The 17,611-nt window shown below is 43.1% G+C and overlaps 2 protein-coding genes across 3 annotated transcripts in view; one reads left to right on the top strand and one right to left on the bottom strand.

The window, feature by feature from the left end:
• Nucleotides 1–10,603: 10,603 nt before the first annotated feature.
• LOC311367157 (somatostatin receptor type 2) lies at nucleotides 10,604–11,668 on the bottom strand (the record flags this gene model as incomplete). Its single annotated transcript, XM_084485995.1, has 1 exon — nucleotides 10,604–11,668. One exon carries the CDS (start codon nucleotides 11,666–11,668, stop codon nucleotides 10,604–10,606), a length of 1,065 nt encoding a protein of 354 aa, XP_084342121.1.
• A 4,660-nt stretch (nucleotides 11,669–16,328) lies between these two features.
• slc39a11 (solute carrier family 39, member 11) overlaps nucleotides 16,329–17,611 on the top strand; it is a 60,416-nt gene continuing 59,133 nt past the window's right edge. For both annotated transcript variants that reach the window (XM_084485652.1, XM_084485651.1), the window contains exons 1-2: nucleotides 16,329–16,382; nucleotides 17,486–17,598. In XM_084485652.1, the coding sequence (XP_084341778.1) occupies nucleotides 17,491–17,598 (108 nt within the window). In that variant the 5' untranslated portion in view covers nucleotides 16,329–16,382; nucleotides 17,486–17,490. The remainder of the gene's footprint in view (nucleotides 16,383–17,485; nucleotides 17,599–17,611) is intronic.

Genomic DNA, 17,611 nt, shown 5'->3' with positions numbered 1-17,611 from the left:
ACACGCAGGCAAATATTCACACACACACATTTTCTAAGCAAATACACATGTGCACACACACACAGACACACATACAAACACACACACACACACACACACGTATGTATTCACACATTCATGCACACAGTAACAGTCGGTGGACAATAACCCTCATAATACTATCCCTAACCGTTCGTAACCCTTCACAGTCTCCATGCTTGCAATAGAGGTTTCATTTTTTTAAACCTTCTTCCTAGAGACTTCAGGGACCATTCCTGGTCGATTTGTCATCTCTGCTGACCGTGAGAGAATGTGCAAGAGAATCTCCTTGGACAAAGCGAGACCAACTTGGATGATGGAAACATCAAGGCTAGCGTGTCAAGCTTCCTCTCTCTCTCTCTCCCGAGTGAAAGTCTCTCTCTCTCGTCAAAGTCTCTTTCTCTCCCTCTCTCTGTGTCTCGCTCAAATCAAAGTCTCTCTCTCTCTCTCTCTCTCTCTCTCTCTCTCTCTCTCTCTCTCTCTCTCTCCCTTGTTTGCACAGAGTTTTTTATTTTTAAGGTTATGTTCTTCTCCCAGCACTGCATGCATTTGGCTGACTGTGGTCTTTCCCCTTCTTTGGAACACAATACAATACAATTGTAGTATGTGTGATACTTGTTGATGATGCCAATTGTTTAGGGCTCCCTTTTGTCAAATGTTGTTATGCTGTTGGTATTCTGTATCTGACATCTGTACGTCATGCGTTAAATCCTCCATAATGGACCTGACAAGAGTGGAACCGTACCGCCAAATTCAATTGTATATCTGTGTAATGCAATAAATGTTTAAATCTATCACATGAGTGATTCCTGACACAATGAGGCATAGAGGCAGACAAAGCAGCAAAGTGGATAGCATAGCAAGGAAAAATATGTATTCTCAGGTGTTAGGCTAATTAATTCGGACCCTGAGAATTTCCAAGGAACTCTAGGTGGATCATCCCATCCCAATGAATCAATAATCCCATCGTATGAGGTGAGATAAAGCAGTGTTTGGAGCTGCGGGAGGTTGATCTTAAAACCTGTCAGTAGACACAGAGGGAGTATGGAGGAACGGAGCAATCTAATGTCTCCAATCTCATCTCTCCCCTACAGACAGCCAGCACCTCAGCCTCCCGCACGCCAACGCAGAGTGATGATATAAGGTGAGGTGCGGTCTATCTTCCGCTGGCACTCATACCAACTATTTGCATCACTGTCTGTTTTCACAAGCAGGAAGGCCTGCCATGTTCAGGGGGAAAAAAACAAGAAAATAAAGGGAGATATTGATCCAAACACTGTAAAAAATTTAAAGTTAATTTTGAAAAAATAAAACTTGAAATTTCAAGGCAACTCTATGCACAGGATTTTGGGGTTTTCATGTCAACTCAAACTTCTAAGTTTTGAAGAAAATATCACACAGTTGTGCCAACTTAATTCTTACATTTGTACCAGCTAATTTTAAAGTTGAGACAACTAAGTTTTTTTGGTCTAAATAACTTGTCTTTCATATCAATGAAATCTAGTTGTACACACTAAGAATTATTTCTATAATTCTATAAAATCGAGTCAGTCGATAACCCACAAAATGTACGCAAACGTACAATGGGGGATAAACAAAGAAAACCCACCTTAAGTTGACTACCAATTAAATAAAAATCAACTATGAAATAGTACGAGTCACCACTCTAGGGACGTACGAGGAAAAATAATTAAATAAATAAAGCAAACCTTCTCCTCATTGTATTCTCACCAAACGCTGCTTTCTCTTTGCAGTCTAAGGGGAAAAGGCAACAGGTGTTAAACAATCAACAGCTATCAAACACCATGTGCTCTACAAAACTACTGCGGACCTTTCGGTACGCCAATAGTCAGAAACGTAATCACAGGGAAGCCAGTTTAACAATCCTCAGGGACCCAAGGCACCTGCACAACTATGTGACGGATTACTAGCTCCCTAAATTTTCAAACACAACTTAGCGGTCTCTGGATGAGGCGGGAAAGGCAAAGAGGAAGAGGTGTGCTCCCCAGGCTGCTTTATGCACTTAGAGCCTTCCTTAAGCTCAGTCATATGACTCTGTTGATATTATAGATAGATAGGTAGAAGGATGGTATCATTCACGGTTAAGACTGTAGTGACAGTCTGAGTGAGATTGAAATAGATACAGAACTTAGTAGGATCAGTTCGCACACCTTTATTTCCTTGAAGCTGTATCACCTACTATCCTTTTGCTTTTATTTATGAGAAGCACATTGTATTGCCACTGTATGGAAGGCTACACTTGCCCTTATCTAGAGCTGGTTTACCAGTACACAACGTTTAAAACTGAATCAATAGTAAAATATGTGATACGATGGTTGATTCTTCTATATTGAGTAAAACTTTCATGTTCCGCCATGTTCACACGTCACTAGTAAACCATACGTCACCAACTGGGCAACTCTGTTAACAGAATCTGGTCCCAGTTACCGAACGGAAGTAGAATCATCAGAGCGTCATGAGGAGAGAAATAATTACATGCATGAACAACATGAACAACCACCTATTCTACCACCTCCGGGTTCATTTTGCCAACTCAGTTTATGGATTGAGATCAACTTTTAACCAGAAACGATTGGAAGTTAGTTGAAACAGCTCAAATAAACAGTTTACAGTGCAACTTGTAGTTTTATATTCACTTAATGTAAAAATCCTTTTAAGACCAGCAATTTCAAGTTATCGTTTTTACAGTGAAGAGGCTAAGAAGACCTGGGTTCTCTTCTGTGATATCACGGGTTGCTTATCACCATCGCTGGAGCCCAGTGGTCACAGCTCTCCTCCCAGTAGAAGCCATCGCTTCGCTTGGAGAGAACTTGTAAACGTATCCACACGTATATGAGTGACCAGTGAATTAACGAGTGATTTAAAAAAGGAAAACGCGATTTCTCTTGTCACAGTTCACCAGACCAGGAGGTTGGGGAGGGAGGGCTGGTTAGTGAAAACCTAACGATACCCCCTCTCTCTAAAACAACCTGTTTGCTCTTGATAGGCAAACCTCCAAGAGGGGAGGACGTGATGAGAATGAGTAATAAGGGCTGGAAGGGACTGACGAGTGAGGCCGCCTGAAGCACTGGTCTGCTGTCTAGAGTTAACAACACTTCCAGAAGACATTATACACTATCTCCTGGGGTAGCAATGGATTATCTCTACTCACCTCCTAAGCCCTCTACAATTCATTCTCAGTGTTGGGGGTTTGGGGGGGCCCCCCCCCCCCCCCAAACCTGGGTCTGACTAAGGCCAGCCAGGGAGAGGACAAGGACTTTATTTTTTATTCCATGACAGGCGCTATGAGAGATGGGCTTTATTAAGAAGAAGGTGTGTGTGTGTGTGTGTGTGTGTGTGTGTGTGTGTGTGTGTGTGTGTGTGTGTGTGTGTGTGTGTGTGTGTGTGTGTGTGTGTGTGTGTGTCATGTCTCTTGACTGTCCTTCGAGGGCCAGGGAGTGAGGTCATTATTTTAGGGCTTCATGTCTTAGCCTTTCTGAGTGTGTGTATTCTAGGAGCGCTGGGACTAACAGCGAATTAGGACACATTAAGGAGTGGGTCGGAGGTAAGGGGCATCGAGGATGCAACACATACATCATGGGATCGAACCCAGTTCCTATTTTGCCTCACACACCCTAACAACTACAACACCCATCTCTTGATTCCTTGCGTTTAAAGTGTCTGGTAGGGTTTTCTGTACAACACTGCACATATCGTCATAATGGGATTCCTAATGATACCGTGATGGTTCATGCAGGCAACGTGAATCCCAACAGTCTCACCAGACCATCTCGTCAATGATGGCTTCCAAACATACACATCTCAAAACATGGGGTTTAGACGCTGGGTCGTTATATTCCATCCCATATTATCCACCACCAGCGTGTTTTCCAATCCCTTTCGTAGGCATGTATGATTCTTTCCCCCCCGGATATTTGGCAATGTCGTTATTTTCAGCAGCACCAACTAATTAGTTGGTCGTCCATGTGTTGATCCACACACCCAAGGGGCTGACGACAGCAAGTGTATAAATCTTTGCCGCACTCACTGTCGTCATCCCCTTGGGTGTGGATCTACACAGTCCTTATCTGTATAACATAACAAATAGAACTTTTTTTTCGGACAAATCTAAATAAATACATGTAACGCTTGGTGCCTGTGTATTAATCATGTTAGAAAAGGGCTGAGCGTGACGGTTCTCCCGTAATAATATTTCCATATTATGCCACTACTTTTCAGATTGTCCACTAACCGACGGAAAAGCCATCAATTGATGGCTCCTCAACAAAGAGGAGATGAAACAATATCAAGAAATGGCAAACATAAGAAATAAAATGTCACACCAGGCATTTTTGAACTAAATCACAAATTTTCACAGGTTGAGATGCTCTTTTGATAAGCAGTTTTGTTTTGTAACACATTTCACACGTCAATATCAGAGCTCAGCCATGGTTATTGATGGCCTTGACCCTGCAGGACTGCATCGTGATGGATCAGAGGGTGGAGAAAGATAGGGGTTTCAAAGGTCTCCCTCCTGCTGTTCAGTGAGTCTTGGGGCAATCTGTCCCTCTGTCAAACCTATATGCTACAAGACACGTAGATACTTCATAGCTTCACCTTATTTATAACCATGCAACCTCATGCAATAGAGTAGAGTTATAGCAGTATAAAAGATTAGAATAAAGTAGAATAAAGCAGAATAATAAAGTGGGGTATAATTATATAGAATATAACAATAAGAGTAGAAGAGAATACTATAGAATTAGTCTAATCTAGAGTAGATAGGTAAGTAGAACAGTAGAGTAAAATAAAGTAAAGTAGACCATTATGATACCAAATAAGGGGAAGATGCCATACGAGTAGATAATTTTTATTTGTTTGGTACGCCAGTATTTAAGATGTTTATGAATGCTTTATAGCACAACTTATTTTATGATTGCCCTTTAACCGAAATATAATAGAAAGGCTGTTGCATGCACCCCCTGAGTATAGGGCAGCATATATACTGGGGGTCTATATAGGGTCTAATGGTCATCTAATGGTGCCGTGGGAAATGACACTGGTGTTCATGTGCTTAATGTTATATGTTATAAACGTACTTATAGAGTATTCTATAATTTATATATATATATATATATAATCCTTACGGGATGTAAAAGGGCTTCACATCTATGACCTTCACATCTATGACCTCATCTAATATGGCAGGATCTATGAATATGCTCATATGGCACGCCCCTTTAGAAGATAGTAAATTGTTACAGAAAACCTAAACAGCGTGGAGTACCTTGTATACTACATACACCTATACATTAGTGACACGAGCAGGGACATCGATTTGATCTTTGAAAAACAGCACTGAAGGCAGCCTTTACTGAAACATTGACAAACGCAGATATTTTTATGGATTTAAAGCTTATTTCGCCTCCAATAAACAAATGACTCACCACCAGAGATAAGGACACCCATCATAATCATCAGCATATCTTACATAAGCACATTGTGACCCGAGGAGTGGAGGGTCATTTGCATATGTCCATGTGGCGAAACAAGGTCAGCCACTGATCCACCAGCACCAGCGTAACATTGCGGTAGTGTGAAGGACCATATTTGCCAGTTGCTAGAATGCTAAAATCTTTTTTCAAATCTTTTTTCATGCAACTTGTGTTGTCACATCAAGGGCAAGCTACCAAAAGACATCACATGAAAAACACGATTTTAGAGAGCTTTTTTTATTTATTTTTTTATTTATTATTTATTTACTTTTGTGCTTGCCTTTGGCAGCATTTCATCACTTGGACCCCATCAATTTGCTGGCAAACTTTCCAAGTAAACAAACATGAAGTCAATCATTTGTATTGTTTGATGCAAATGCTTCCTTTTTAAAATTGAACGTATGTTTGCATGAGTGCATTCGTTTGTAGCATTTCAACATCATTTTAAAAAGTGATCTGACTGAACAGCATTGATGTTTTATTCATATCTATGTCCCTTTTCAAACATTGTGCTTGATTTATTTTTCAGGGAGTCATGTAGACATCTTTCTAGTGCTCACATATAAAAGCTAACCTTTATAAAGCTACTGACAATAGACTGGTGAAAACACACAGGTCTGAGTTCTGTCCTGAGTCAAAACGTCTGGAAGTCAATGAAAAGAAAAGGAAACATATGACATATTATCATATCCGCAACTGCGTGTGTCACAGGTGTCGCTCATAACACTAATTACTGGTCTGCTCCTTGTATGTACCATCATTCCACCTAATTATGAGTCTGCTGTGTTTGTGGACCAGGGCAAGGGGTGGAGACTAAACTAGGGAAGACTACCCTTGCCCTGGTCCACAAACACAGCAGACCCATAATTAGTGTTATGAGACACACCAGTGTTTATCCCATCACATGCCTCTCTTAAAAGCCGGCCATTTCCTTCAAACTTCAATGTTACAGTGGTATAGCGGTGCAGGGGCGGGACAAATAGGCTAATGTTTGTGCTTGGCCATGCTTATTTTAGCCTTATTGGTTAATCAGGTGTGAGGTTGCTCCTAATTTTAGATATCCTGCCTTAATAACACCCAGTTATGGATAGAGGTATTGTTTAAATATGCCTGCATCTGCAGATGGGGTTCACTGAGCTTTGTGTTAGCTTTGACTATGCAAACTTAATGCTAACAACACTTACACGAATACATTTAATCAAATCATTAATCAATAATTTCCCATGCCAATAGAGTAAAAGAAATACAAATCATACTCATACGATTCATTCATGACTTTGCAGCACATTTTCTAAATGCTGCACATGTGAGTTCAAACCTCACAAAATTAGCTTGGGTTTGGTCTATTTGCATGTGGTTTCTGAAGTTACAGTGCGTCGTGGTGAAATTTGCATGTCCTTTTTTTCCGATGCAGTGCAACTTAAGAAACTCAGGGCCAAAGTATCGCCTGATGTTTCATTTTATTACGGCTGGGGGGGTTGGGGGGCACATTACTTCACACTAAGCACAAAGAAGAACAAAGACACCGTCTCTGATCAAAGCATTTTCTTTTTTGTTTTGTTTTTTAGCTTTTCTTTCATGATTGCCCATTTCCCATCATCGGTGGTCTTTCATCCAATACAGCCAATTATAAGCCCATTATTTAAAAAAGAACCTGCTGTTGCTCCTTTCTACTCGTTACATTTAATACACCATTATCACCATTATCTTAAGATTGGCTCTGATCTGATCTGCCCACTCAGAGGCAGCCCAGGACTACGTGTTAACTGTTACAATAAACCAAACGCGCCTGAGGCCCAGAGAGGGGGCTTTGTGTCGGAACACCTCGTCAAGACATCGACGGGGATTAGGGCTGTGATGCTGGTCCGCTCCATCGGCGTCTCGGATTGTCTTTAATCCAGGCCTGATTCGATCCCCCAAACAAAAAGTTAATTACAAAGCTCAGCAGTAGGAGCTCAGTAGAAGTCAGTAGCGTTCCGGGTTCAATCACTGCTTTCTGTCACTGAAACGGTTTGCAGTCACGCAGCAAACATCCTTTACTGTCGATTATTGCACGTAAGTTCGGCTCTTAGGAAGCCTGTATCTTACCTAGAGCAGGTTAGTGTGTAACAGAGACAGAACAAATAATTCATTTGTCTATCTATCTCTTTGTCTCTTTTCAAGCTATTTGTCTGAACACACACACACACACACACACACACACACCAACATACATTCAAACACACACACACACACACACACACCCACACACACACCGACATACATTCAAGCACACACACACACACACACACACACACACACACACACACACACACCCACACCCACATACATTCAAGCACACACACACACACACACACACACACACACACACACACACACACACACACACACACACACACACTCTTCACTTTGGGGGACATTCATGTGGGCTATGCAGGAGTTTGCAGCTGGTCTTCATCACTCTTCCAGGACCACTACCAGCATGAAATAACACCTCACACACACACACACACACACACACACACACACACACACACACACACACACACACACACACACACACACACACACACACACACACAGACACTAGACACCATACACAGACAGTGTTCCCCTTAGACATAAAAGCAAATTGCGATACACAGGCAAGGCTACATGAAGAAACACATTATATACACACACACACACACACACACACACACACACACACACACACACACACACACACACACAGTTATTAAGACCATTTTAATGAGTGTGAACCTAAGAGCCGTCTCTATACATACACTGTGTGTGTGTGTGTGTGTGTGTGTGTGTGTGTGTATGTGTGTGTGGTGTGTGTGTGTGTGTGTGTGGTGGGGGGGGGGGGGGGTGGACCCTCTGCTCTGCTGACCCCTTGGTGGACCTGTGTGAGTAGCCTGTCACATTAGGACATTGCTGAGCAAACATGCCCCGATTGCCCCCCGCAGCTCTGGCACCGCTCATCAAGCACACGGGTACAGAGAGAGAGAGAGAGAGAGAGGAGAGGAGAGAGAGAGAGAGAGAGAGAGAGAGAGAGAGAGAGAGAGAGAGAGAGAGAGAGAGAGAGAGAGAGAGAGAGAGAGAGAGAGAGAGAGAGAGAGAGAGAGAGAGAGAGAGAGAGAGAGAGAGAGAGGTGTGTGGGGAGAGAAAAGAGTGAGAAAGAGATGGGGGAGGGATCGAGGAGAGCAGAAGGGGAAATAGAAGGTGGAGAGATAGCGAGATGGAGGAAAAGGTGGGGAAGGGAGGGGGGAGAGAGGGGGAAGCAGAAAGGGAGGAAGGGAGAGAAAGAGTTGAGGATAGAGAGGAAGAAGGAATTAGGATGACCACGGTGCCAATGACTTCTAACTCAAAGCGTGACCTTTGACCCGTGTTGCGTATGTTATTTGGGCTGAGGGAACGTTGGGTAATAACACGCCCCGACTACAATGTATCTAGCGAAAACACCACCAAATTTGGGACCGATTTCCAAACTACAAACCCAACCAACTGAACTCCTTTTTCGGCTAAGGTGACACAGGCTTTACGAGCAGCTTTAAAAACAACATGGCGGTCAGACACAAGCAGATCCGATGTCCCACCGAGCCGCCATGACGCCCAAAGCCCCCCTCCCCTACTTGGTTTAACAACGTGTTTATGGGTACAGCTCCTCTTGGACGCAGGACTCCCACTACAAACTACGGTTTTATGAGTAGAAGTTGTCACCAAAGTGCTGTTTTTACGTTGTTCCTGTGAGGGGGGTTTCAGTCTGGAATCCGAGTCTGTCCCGTTCAAATTCGTGATTTATGAGAACATGGAGGCATTTTTAAGTTTAATAGTTTTCTCATATGTTTTTCTTTTATGAGGCTTTGGTGGGAGGATGTGCGTACTAGTGAGATAATCGAAACAAATCACGTAAAAAAAAATACACTTCAGTTGTAGTATATATCAACGATTTCTGAAGGATTATATACACTACACTAAATGTATCTTATATAAGCTTTTCCAGCCCAAAGACCATCCAAAGTATACCCAAAATAATGGTTTCTTAAAGTTTGAGTCATATTGTTAATCACTACCACACTCTTGAATAAAATAAAAATGCAAAAATGCTGAAAATAGAAACTGAAATGCATTCCTGGTAGCAATTTCCATACTTTTATATACTTTTTAACATTTTAAACACGAGTAAACACAAATAAAAAAAGTATGATATTGATAAATGACAGAAATGTTTTTCAAATAAACATAAACATAGAAAACTCAGTGTTGTTCATGTCGGTAAACAGATTATGATTTCAAGGTTATACATATACCATTCTTTCTCCTTCAATGTCTGAAAATTCACACACATTTTTATAACGGATATATAAGAAATAAATGTTAGGCATAGTGAGGGTTGAATAGATAGATACGATGGATATTATATTAAAACAATAATATATCAGTTATATGTCTTATCTTCATTACTAATCCTCCTTCTAAGGCACATATAGAGAAACTGTCAAAAGAGTGTTGATCAAGAGATAATATGTAAATCTAACAAAATTATACCTTGAGGATTCAACTTCCTAGGACGCGAACACAGGTTTTTTTGACACACACACAAACACCCCCCCTCCCACACACACAACACACACACACATACAGACACACACACACACACACACACACACACACATATGAGAGCACAGACATACAGGTACAAGCCCATGTATGAGGTCAATCATTTGTCTGTATCACCATAGTGACGAATGAATGCAGATTTATGCCTTATTTTACCTATTCTTCCGAATCCAATTATAGTGGGCTGATTTCATGCCGTCTTTTTGAATGGTGACTTTTAGATTGTGTTTTTAGGAGTTTTTCAGGTCTTTCAGAGTTTCTCTCAAACAAGACTGTTCCAAGTAAAGGACAAAGGCCAAAAGAACATTTTGTGATTGGCCCATGAATAAAGTTTTTTTACAGGGAAATCATCATCAGAGCTTCAAGGAAGCAGTGTTTTCTTGTCCAACTCTCAAACAGTTTCTAAAGCAGCCGATGAAGTGACGGTGAGAGACACGAACACACAAGCCCGATTCTGCGGCGGTTTGTTACGCTTGCATGCTAACGCTATCCCGCCCGCTGGTGGCGTTCAAGTCGTACCGCTCCGTGTCTGTGTTGCAGTGCATGCTGGGGGATTGCTTATTCGGACAGAGCAGTTTGGCAAAGTGGCGTCGGAAGGCCTCGGAGTGGCAGGCGTAGAGGATGGGGTTGGCGCAGCTCCACGAGTACGACAGCACCACCACAAACTCAAAGCCCCGGGCGAAGTTGAGCAGCCGGTCGGTGCGGTACAGCGAGCAGAAGTTGAAGGCGTAGAACGGCAGCCAGCACACGCCAAACACCACCACCACCGCCACCACCATCTTGGTCACCTGCCGCTCCAGCCGCTGGCCCTCGCGGGGCGCGGCGGTGGTGGGACGTCCCGCCCGGACCCGCTGGGACCGCAGCGTGAGGAGCAGCGCGGCGTAGAAGGCGGTCATCACGGTGAAGGGCAGCGCGAAGCCCAGCACGAAGGTGTAGGTGAGGAAGCCCGGCCACCGGGACTCGGAGAGCATGTCCGGGTCCAGGGTGCACAGGCCGTTCTGCGCCGAGAAGTTGAGCGCCATGGGCAGCACGGGCACCAGGGAGAAGAGCCACAGGCCCGCCGACACCACCTTGGCGCGGGCCGGCGTCCGCCAGCGAGCGAAGCGGAGCGGGTCGACCAGCGCCATGTAGCGGTCCACGCTCATCACCGTCAGGCAGAAGACGCTGGTGAACTGGTTGATGCCGTCCAGCACCATGACCAGCTTGCACGCCGCGTCGCCAAAGTCCCAGCGGTTCTTGAAGTTCTGGATGGCCACGAAGGGCAGGCCCACCATGAAGAGGCCGTCGGCCAGCGCCAGGTTGAAGATGTACACCGTGGTGGCCGACGCCATTTTGTCCAGTTTTAAAATGGCCACGACCACCAGGGAGTTTCCCGCCAAGCCCAGGACGCAGATGACCAGGTAGAGGACGGCGATGGTGATGCTGAAGGCGTCCATTTTGACGGGCAGGAACAGCTCGTCCCGGTCCGTGAAGGTGTTGTTGTTGTCGAGGTCCGGTAAAAACGGGTAGTCCATCTTGGTCGTCGAATGCATTCAAATGACTGAGAGAATGAGAAAAATCGTCGTATTTTTTTATCGGACTAAAGAGCTGGAGTTTTTTTGATAACGCTTAGCTGTTGTTGTTTTTTCTTGATGGAACAGAAAAGGAAGAGAGAAAATCGAACAAATCACCCAAACAGTTGACTTTTCACAAACACAGACGTAAAATCCTGCATCCTCTCAGTGCACAGCTCGGCGTCAGTTGACACCACATTTCTCATTCAGTCCAAAAAGTCACCGTTCAGCTCTGGTCGACACACTCACACACTCACACACACACACTTACACACACACACACACACAAACACACACGTGCGCACAGTGGCACAACAAAAACACAAGTTCCTGTGAACAGCTGAAGCAAGCCAAGAAAGAAGGAGAAGGAGAAGGAGCTTGTTCGTACGGCTGGCTGACAGCTCTCCCTCTACGGGACCCCCTTATATACACTTCTCCCTACTCGGTTGGGGCCATACCTCCTGGTGTGTGTGTGGGTGTGTGTGTTTCTGGGAGTATGTGTTTGTGTCTTGGAATGTGTGTGTGTGAGTCTGGGAGTGTGTGTGGGCATTAGGATCTGTTTGGACTATCCCTAAGCCCCCTCCATCTTACCACCTCTGTCTGCGATAAGCTGTACCTTGGCTTGCCAAAACTCTCTCACACACACACCCACACACACACACACACACACACACACACACACACGCACACACACACAAAATCTCTCTCTGTGTCTCTTCTGCTGTTATGCAGTTACCAAGGTGAAGACAAGTGTGGCCCATCTGCTACCATACTATGTTGTCATAATTGCCCAGGCCACCACTATCTCTCTCTCCCTCTCTATTTCTAACTCTCTCTCTCTCTCTCTTTCTCTTCCTTCCTTCTCTCCTCCTCCTCCTCCACCTCCTTTTACACTTTTCTGTCTTCTTTTCTTTTTCTCTGCGGACCCCCTGCATTGTTTTTACAGTTCAGTGGGGGGTCACACATAGACACACACACACACACACACACACACACACACACACAGAGGCACACACACACACACACACACACACACACACACACACACACACACACACACACACACACACACACACACAGACACACGCACGCAAATGAACACATGCATGTACACACACACACACACACACACACACACACACACACACACACATACACACACAAACAGCTTACCAGACTTTTTTTCCCTAGGGTCTTTTGTTTTGACACCGGTGTTGTTTCTTGCACCATTGTTTCACCTCCTCCAAGCATCCCCTCACTCACACACACACACACCCCCCCAAACTCCACCTCTGTGTTTGCGTTCTGGGCGCCTCATTCGTCAAGAGCAGACAACGGTTACGCATCGGTTGAAAAAAACATGGATGCAAAGAAAGGAGGGATGGAGAGAGAGAGATGAGCCGGAGATAGAGAGACAGAGAGAGGGATGGTAAACAGAGGGTAAGGGGGGTGGGGCGGGGGGGGGGTAAAAGAGATGAATGGTCTAAGATGAGTGATTGTCTACGTGTGTTGTTGCTTCTCGGACACGCATTGCTGGAATACCCCGGGATCATCCCCCAGAATTCCTACATCTTCTACTCCATCACCGCTGTGAACCACAGGCCTGAAATCGACCAAACGCAAGTTCAAGCAATCCTGATGGTTTGAGTTGTTCAATCATTTTTTTTATCTCGCCCCACAGCTTACACTTCTGACTGCCGTCGTATTTCTCAGCAATCAAATCAAATGATCTCTTTTATTATATTTTCTATTTAAACTTCTTCAGACGATCTTCCCCAACCTATAAAAGGCAATTACTGGGTATGCATATACAGATTAACAGTATGTTTGCCCTTCTTTATCCCTTTCAACTCCATTGTATAATTTTCCATCCACTATGTGTACGCTTGTGTACACATTTTTGTCAGTAAAGCACATTTCACTCTCTTGTTCTCCTGTGTACCTCTGCTCTCCTTAAACATTAATAAATTCCACACAGACAACGACTATTTAATAATTAATAATACAAGCTGATGTTGCCAGTGGAAGACAACATATTTCAAGGAGACTTAATGTTGGCAAGATAGCTTTACCTTTTACCTAAACCATGAATCTCATTGATATGTTCCCCAGAGACTCTAAAACTCTGTGTCTCGTGTACACTTTCTTGCCTCAAATTACTTTTTCCTCTCTCTCTCTCTCTCTCTCTCTCTCTCTCTCTCTCTCTCTCTCTTTCTCTTTTTTTACTGGTCCCAGTAAAAGTTGAAAAATGCCTTTGTAATTTCCGCTGCTGAATAAGTTCACCCATAAGATTTGGTTCTTCATAGGGCAAACTCATAGGGCACTGTGTTCTTAGCTACAGACACATGTGCACAGGTAATCACACACACACACACACACACACACACACACACACACACACGCACACACACACACACACACACATATAAATCTGGAAAGTAATTGAAAGTGTATTTCCCTCACATGCACATAGGCTGATCTGTAACTCAATGCATGCGGCTAACATAAAGCAAAGTCAACCCAGCAAACTTGTACACACATGGCGGCTATCCCTTTAATGAACAGATGGATGGATGACTAGATGGATGAATAAATGGGTTAATGGATGGACAGACGGATGGACAGACGGATGGTATGATGAATTAGTGTCTCATTGGACAGGTGGATGCATAGAAATATGGATGGATGGAAAATGTGATGGCTTGATATCTCGCCTCTAGCTTTGTGGCACCAGAGAAAATAAACTCTGAATTCTGCGCATTACTCATTCTGAACTTGAACCGGCAGAATGTGGAACCTTGGACTGTAGCTTTGAAAGATGCCTTCATACCACATACACGGATGACATTACAGCCTCAAATGGCATCTATTTAATCATATCGTCCAATGTGAATCATGATTTGATCGTATCACCTATGATTCATGATTTGATTGTATCTTCAAATATGTTCAATGATTCAATCATATCTTCACATATGTTTTATGATTTGATATCTTCACATGTTTCATGTTTTGATATCTCCACATGTGGTTCATGATTTGTTCGTATCCTCACATGTGATTAATGATTTGATCGTATCACATGTGATTGATGATTCGATCGTATCACATGTGATTAATGATTTGATCGTATCACATGTGATTGATGATTCGATGGTATCACATGTGATTCATGATTGGATGGTATCACATGTGATTGATGATTGGATGGTATCACATGTGATTGATGATTGGATGGTATCACATGTGATTGATGATTGGATGGTATCACATGTGATTGATGATTGGATGGTATCACATGTGATTGATGATTGGATGGTATCACATGTGATTGATGATTGGATGGTATCACATGTGATTGATGATTGGATGGTATCACATGTGATTGATGATTCGATGGTATCCTCACATGTGATTGATGATTCGATGGTATCACATGTGATTGATGATTCGATGGTATCACATGTGATTGATGATTCGATGGTATCCTCACATGTGATTGGTGATTCGATGGTATCACATGTGATTCATGATTCGATGGTATCCTCACATGTGTTCCATGGTCTGTGCAGAGCGCTGCAGCGGTTGACATCCGGTGCTAATGATCAGGGTGAAGGTCAAAGTTCAGGATGCTTTGGAGCCACCGCAGAGGGGTCGACGGGGTCAACGGGGTCGACAGGTCGGGGGAGCAGAGGAGAACCTCCCGTAGACCATCTGATGGGTGGGGGAGACATTCCAAAAAGACAACCACTTCCCCTGGACGCCTTGTTAAAGCACACACACACACACACACACACACACACACACACACACACACACACACACACACAAAAGCACATGCACACACACACAAAAACACATGCACACACACACACACACACACACACACACACACACACACACACACACACACACACAAAAGCACATGCACACACACACAAAAACACATGCACACACACACACACACACACACACACACACACACACACACACACACAAAAGCACATGCACACACACACACACACACACACACACACACACACACACACACACACACACACACACACACACACACACACACACACACACATATGCAATCACAGACCCATATAATACAGTGCATTACAATGGTCTATGGAATGGAAGGAAGGAAGGAATTTCATTAATTTTGATATTATATATTGATAGTAAGATAGTATTGGTATAACAGAGACTGATTTGCCACACATCAGCTGGAAGTTTGAATAAAGACTTAATGAAATTTACTTTTCACTTTAAGATTAGTAGGTTAAAGATGAGGATTAGGCTCTTATATTGAGCCTCACCCTATTATCCTGATGTACAGGTTTCTTGTCTAGTTCATCTACATAATTAAACATCCTGAAATAAAAATTACTGATTTAAAATTAACAAACAGCATGCTCATTTTATATTAGCAAAATGATCACCTACAGTTTTAAATCGTTTTTTATTAGTGGGAATCCTACCACATTTATGTATGTATGATATGTACTATATTAGGCTGACAGAGCTTTTTGGTTGTCTGTCTGGTCGAAGGTACCCAAAGCATGACGTCATGGGGATATTAACCAATACGCTTTGCGGAAGGGCGGGATTCAAACTGTCACAGACACGTGTACCGGGAAGCAGGAAGTAAATACATAGGATTCGAGAGGGGCCAGCGAAACAATCTGTAAGTATACCTGCATGAAGACATTAGAGCGACATAAACTGCGAAAAGTTATACGGTATATAAGCAAGTTATACGGTTATGTGAATATGAACAAAACTATTCTAAGTGTTTTGCATTGTGTTCGTGTTCCGACTCTATTAGACCAGCAAGAGTTGTTCTCTGTAACGATAGACTGGATGGTTCAACTGCTCTGCATTCATTGTGACATACAATTACTTTGAATAGTTGTGTTGCTTTATGCTGTGATTAAAGTATACAAATAACGTATATTTTCATTGATAGGATGATGATATGAATCATACACATATAAACGATAAGACATAGCCGAACATTCTCAAAACAAATACTGTAACAACAAAACAAAAGTAAAACTGAGTCACATTTATGGTCAAGATAAGACGTTACATTTGTCTAATGTTTTCAAGAAACGTTGTGGTAGGTCCTGTGATATTTAAATTAACCTAAAATGATTTCAAACTCGGACTTGATACCTGGTAGCACGACTTGTGTATGCACTAAACAAATACAAAGGGAGGGTACAGAAACTGCCACATCACTTGTTTTCTGGATTATTTAACTAATGCAAACGATTTAGCCTTCCATTGTTGGTGTTCTCGAAGGGATTGTATCTGATTATTAGATAATGAGTCGTTCAGGTTATGCAGAGTTGAAAGTGAGAAACACTGCATTCTTATGTAAATTACTATAGTTTTGACATTCCATACAAACTCATTTTGGAGAATCAGGTTGAGCAGGTCTAGTCTAAGTTTGTAAAAGTGTAAGCGTTCGTATATCCCAATATCACCAATGTAATGTGTTGGTTGTAAATGTCATTGCCAGAGGTAAACTTCCATTGCATAAAATTCACTAGTGGCCTTGCCTACCAGTCACTGGACTGATAACCCGGGCACATATTGATGGAAAACATAGTTTATTTTGGGTTAATTAGGCAATATTGGCAATAGAAGGAAGGAAAACATGGAGAGGTTTTTGTCCAATAAAGCTAGATAGCATAAGTGTGTGTGTGTGTGTGTGTGTGTGTGTGTGTGTGTGTGTGTGTGTGTGTGTGTGTGTGTGTGTGTGTGTGTGTGTGTGTGTGTCAGGCACCATGCTGCCAGGCTACAGCCCTGTCACTCAGGCCTTCCTGGGGACTCTGTTCACCTGGGCCCTGACGGCTGCTGGCGCCGCCCTGGTCTTCATCTTCTCCAGCCGACAGGTACAACACACCG

Source organism: Micromesistius poutassou (assembly GCF_964030765.1).
Source record: "Micromesistius poutassou genome assembly, chromosome: 21".
NCBI lineage: Eukaryota > Metazoa > Chordata > Actinopteri > Gadiformes > Gadidae > Micromesistius > Micromesistius poutassou.
Note: the sequence above shows the minus strand (reverse complement) of the source record. Positions and strands in the feature narration are given on the sequence as shown.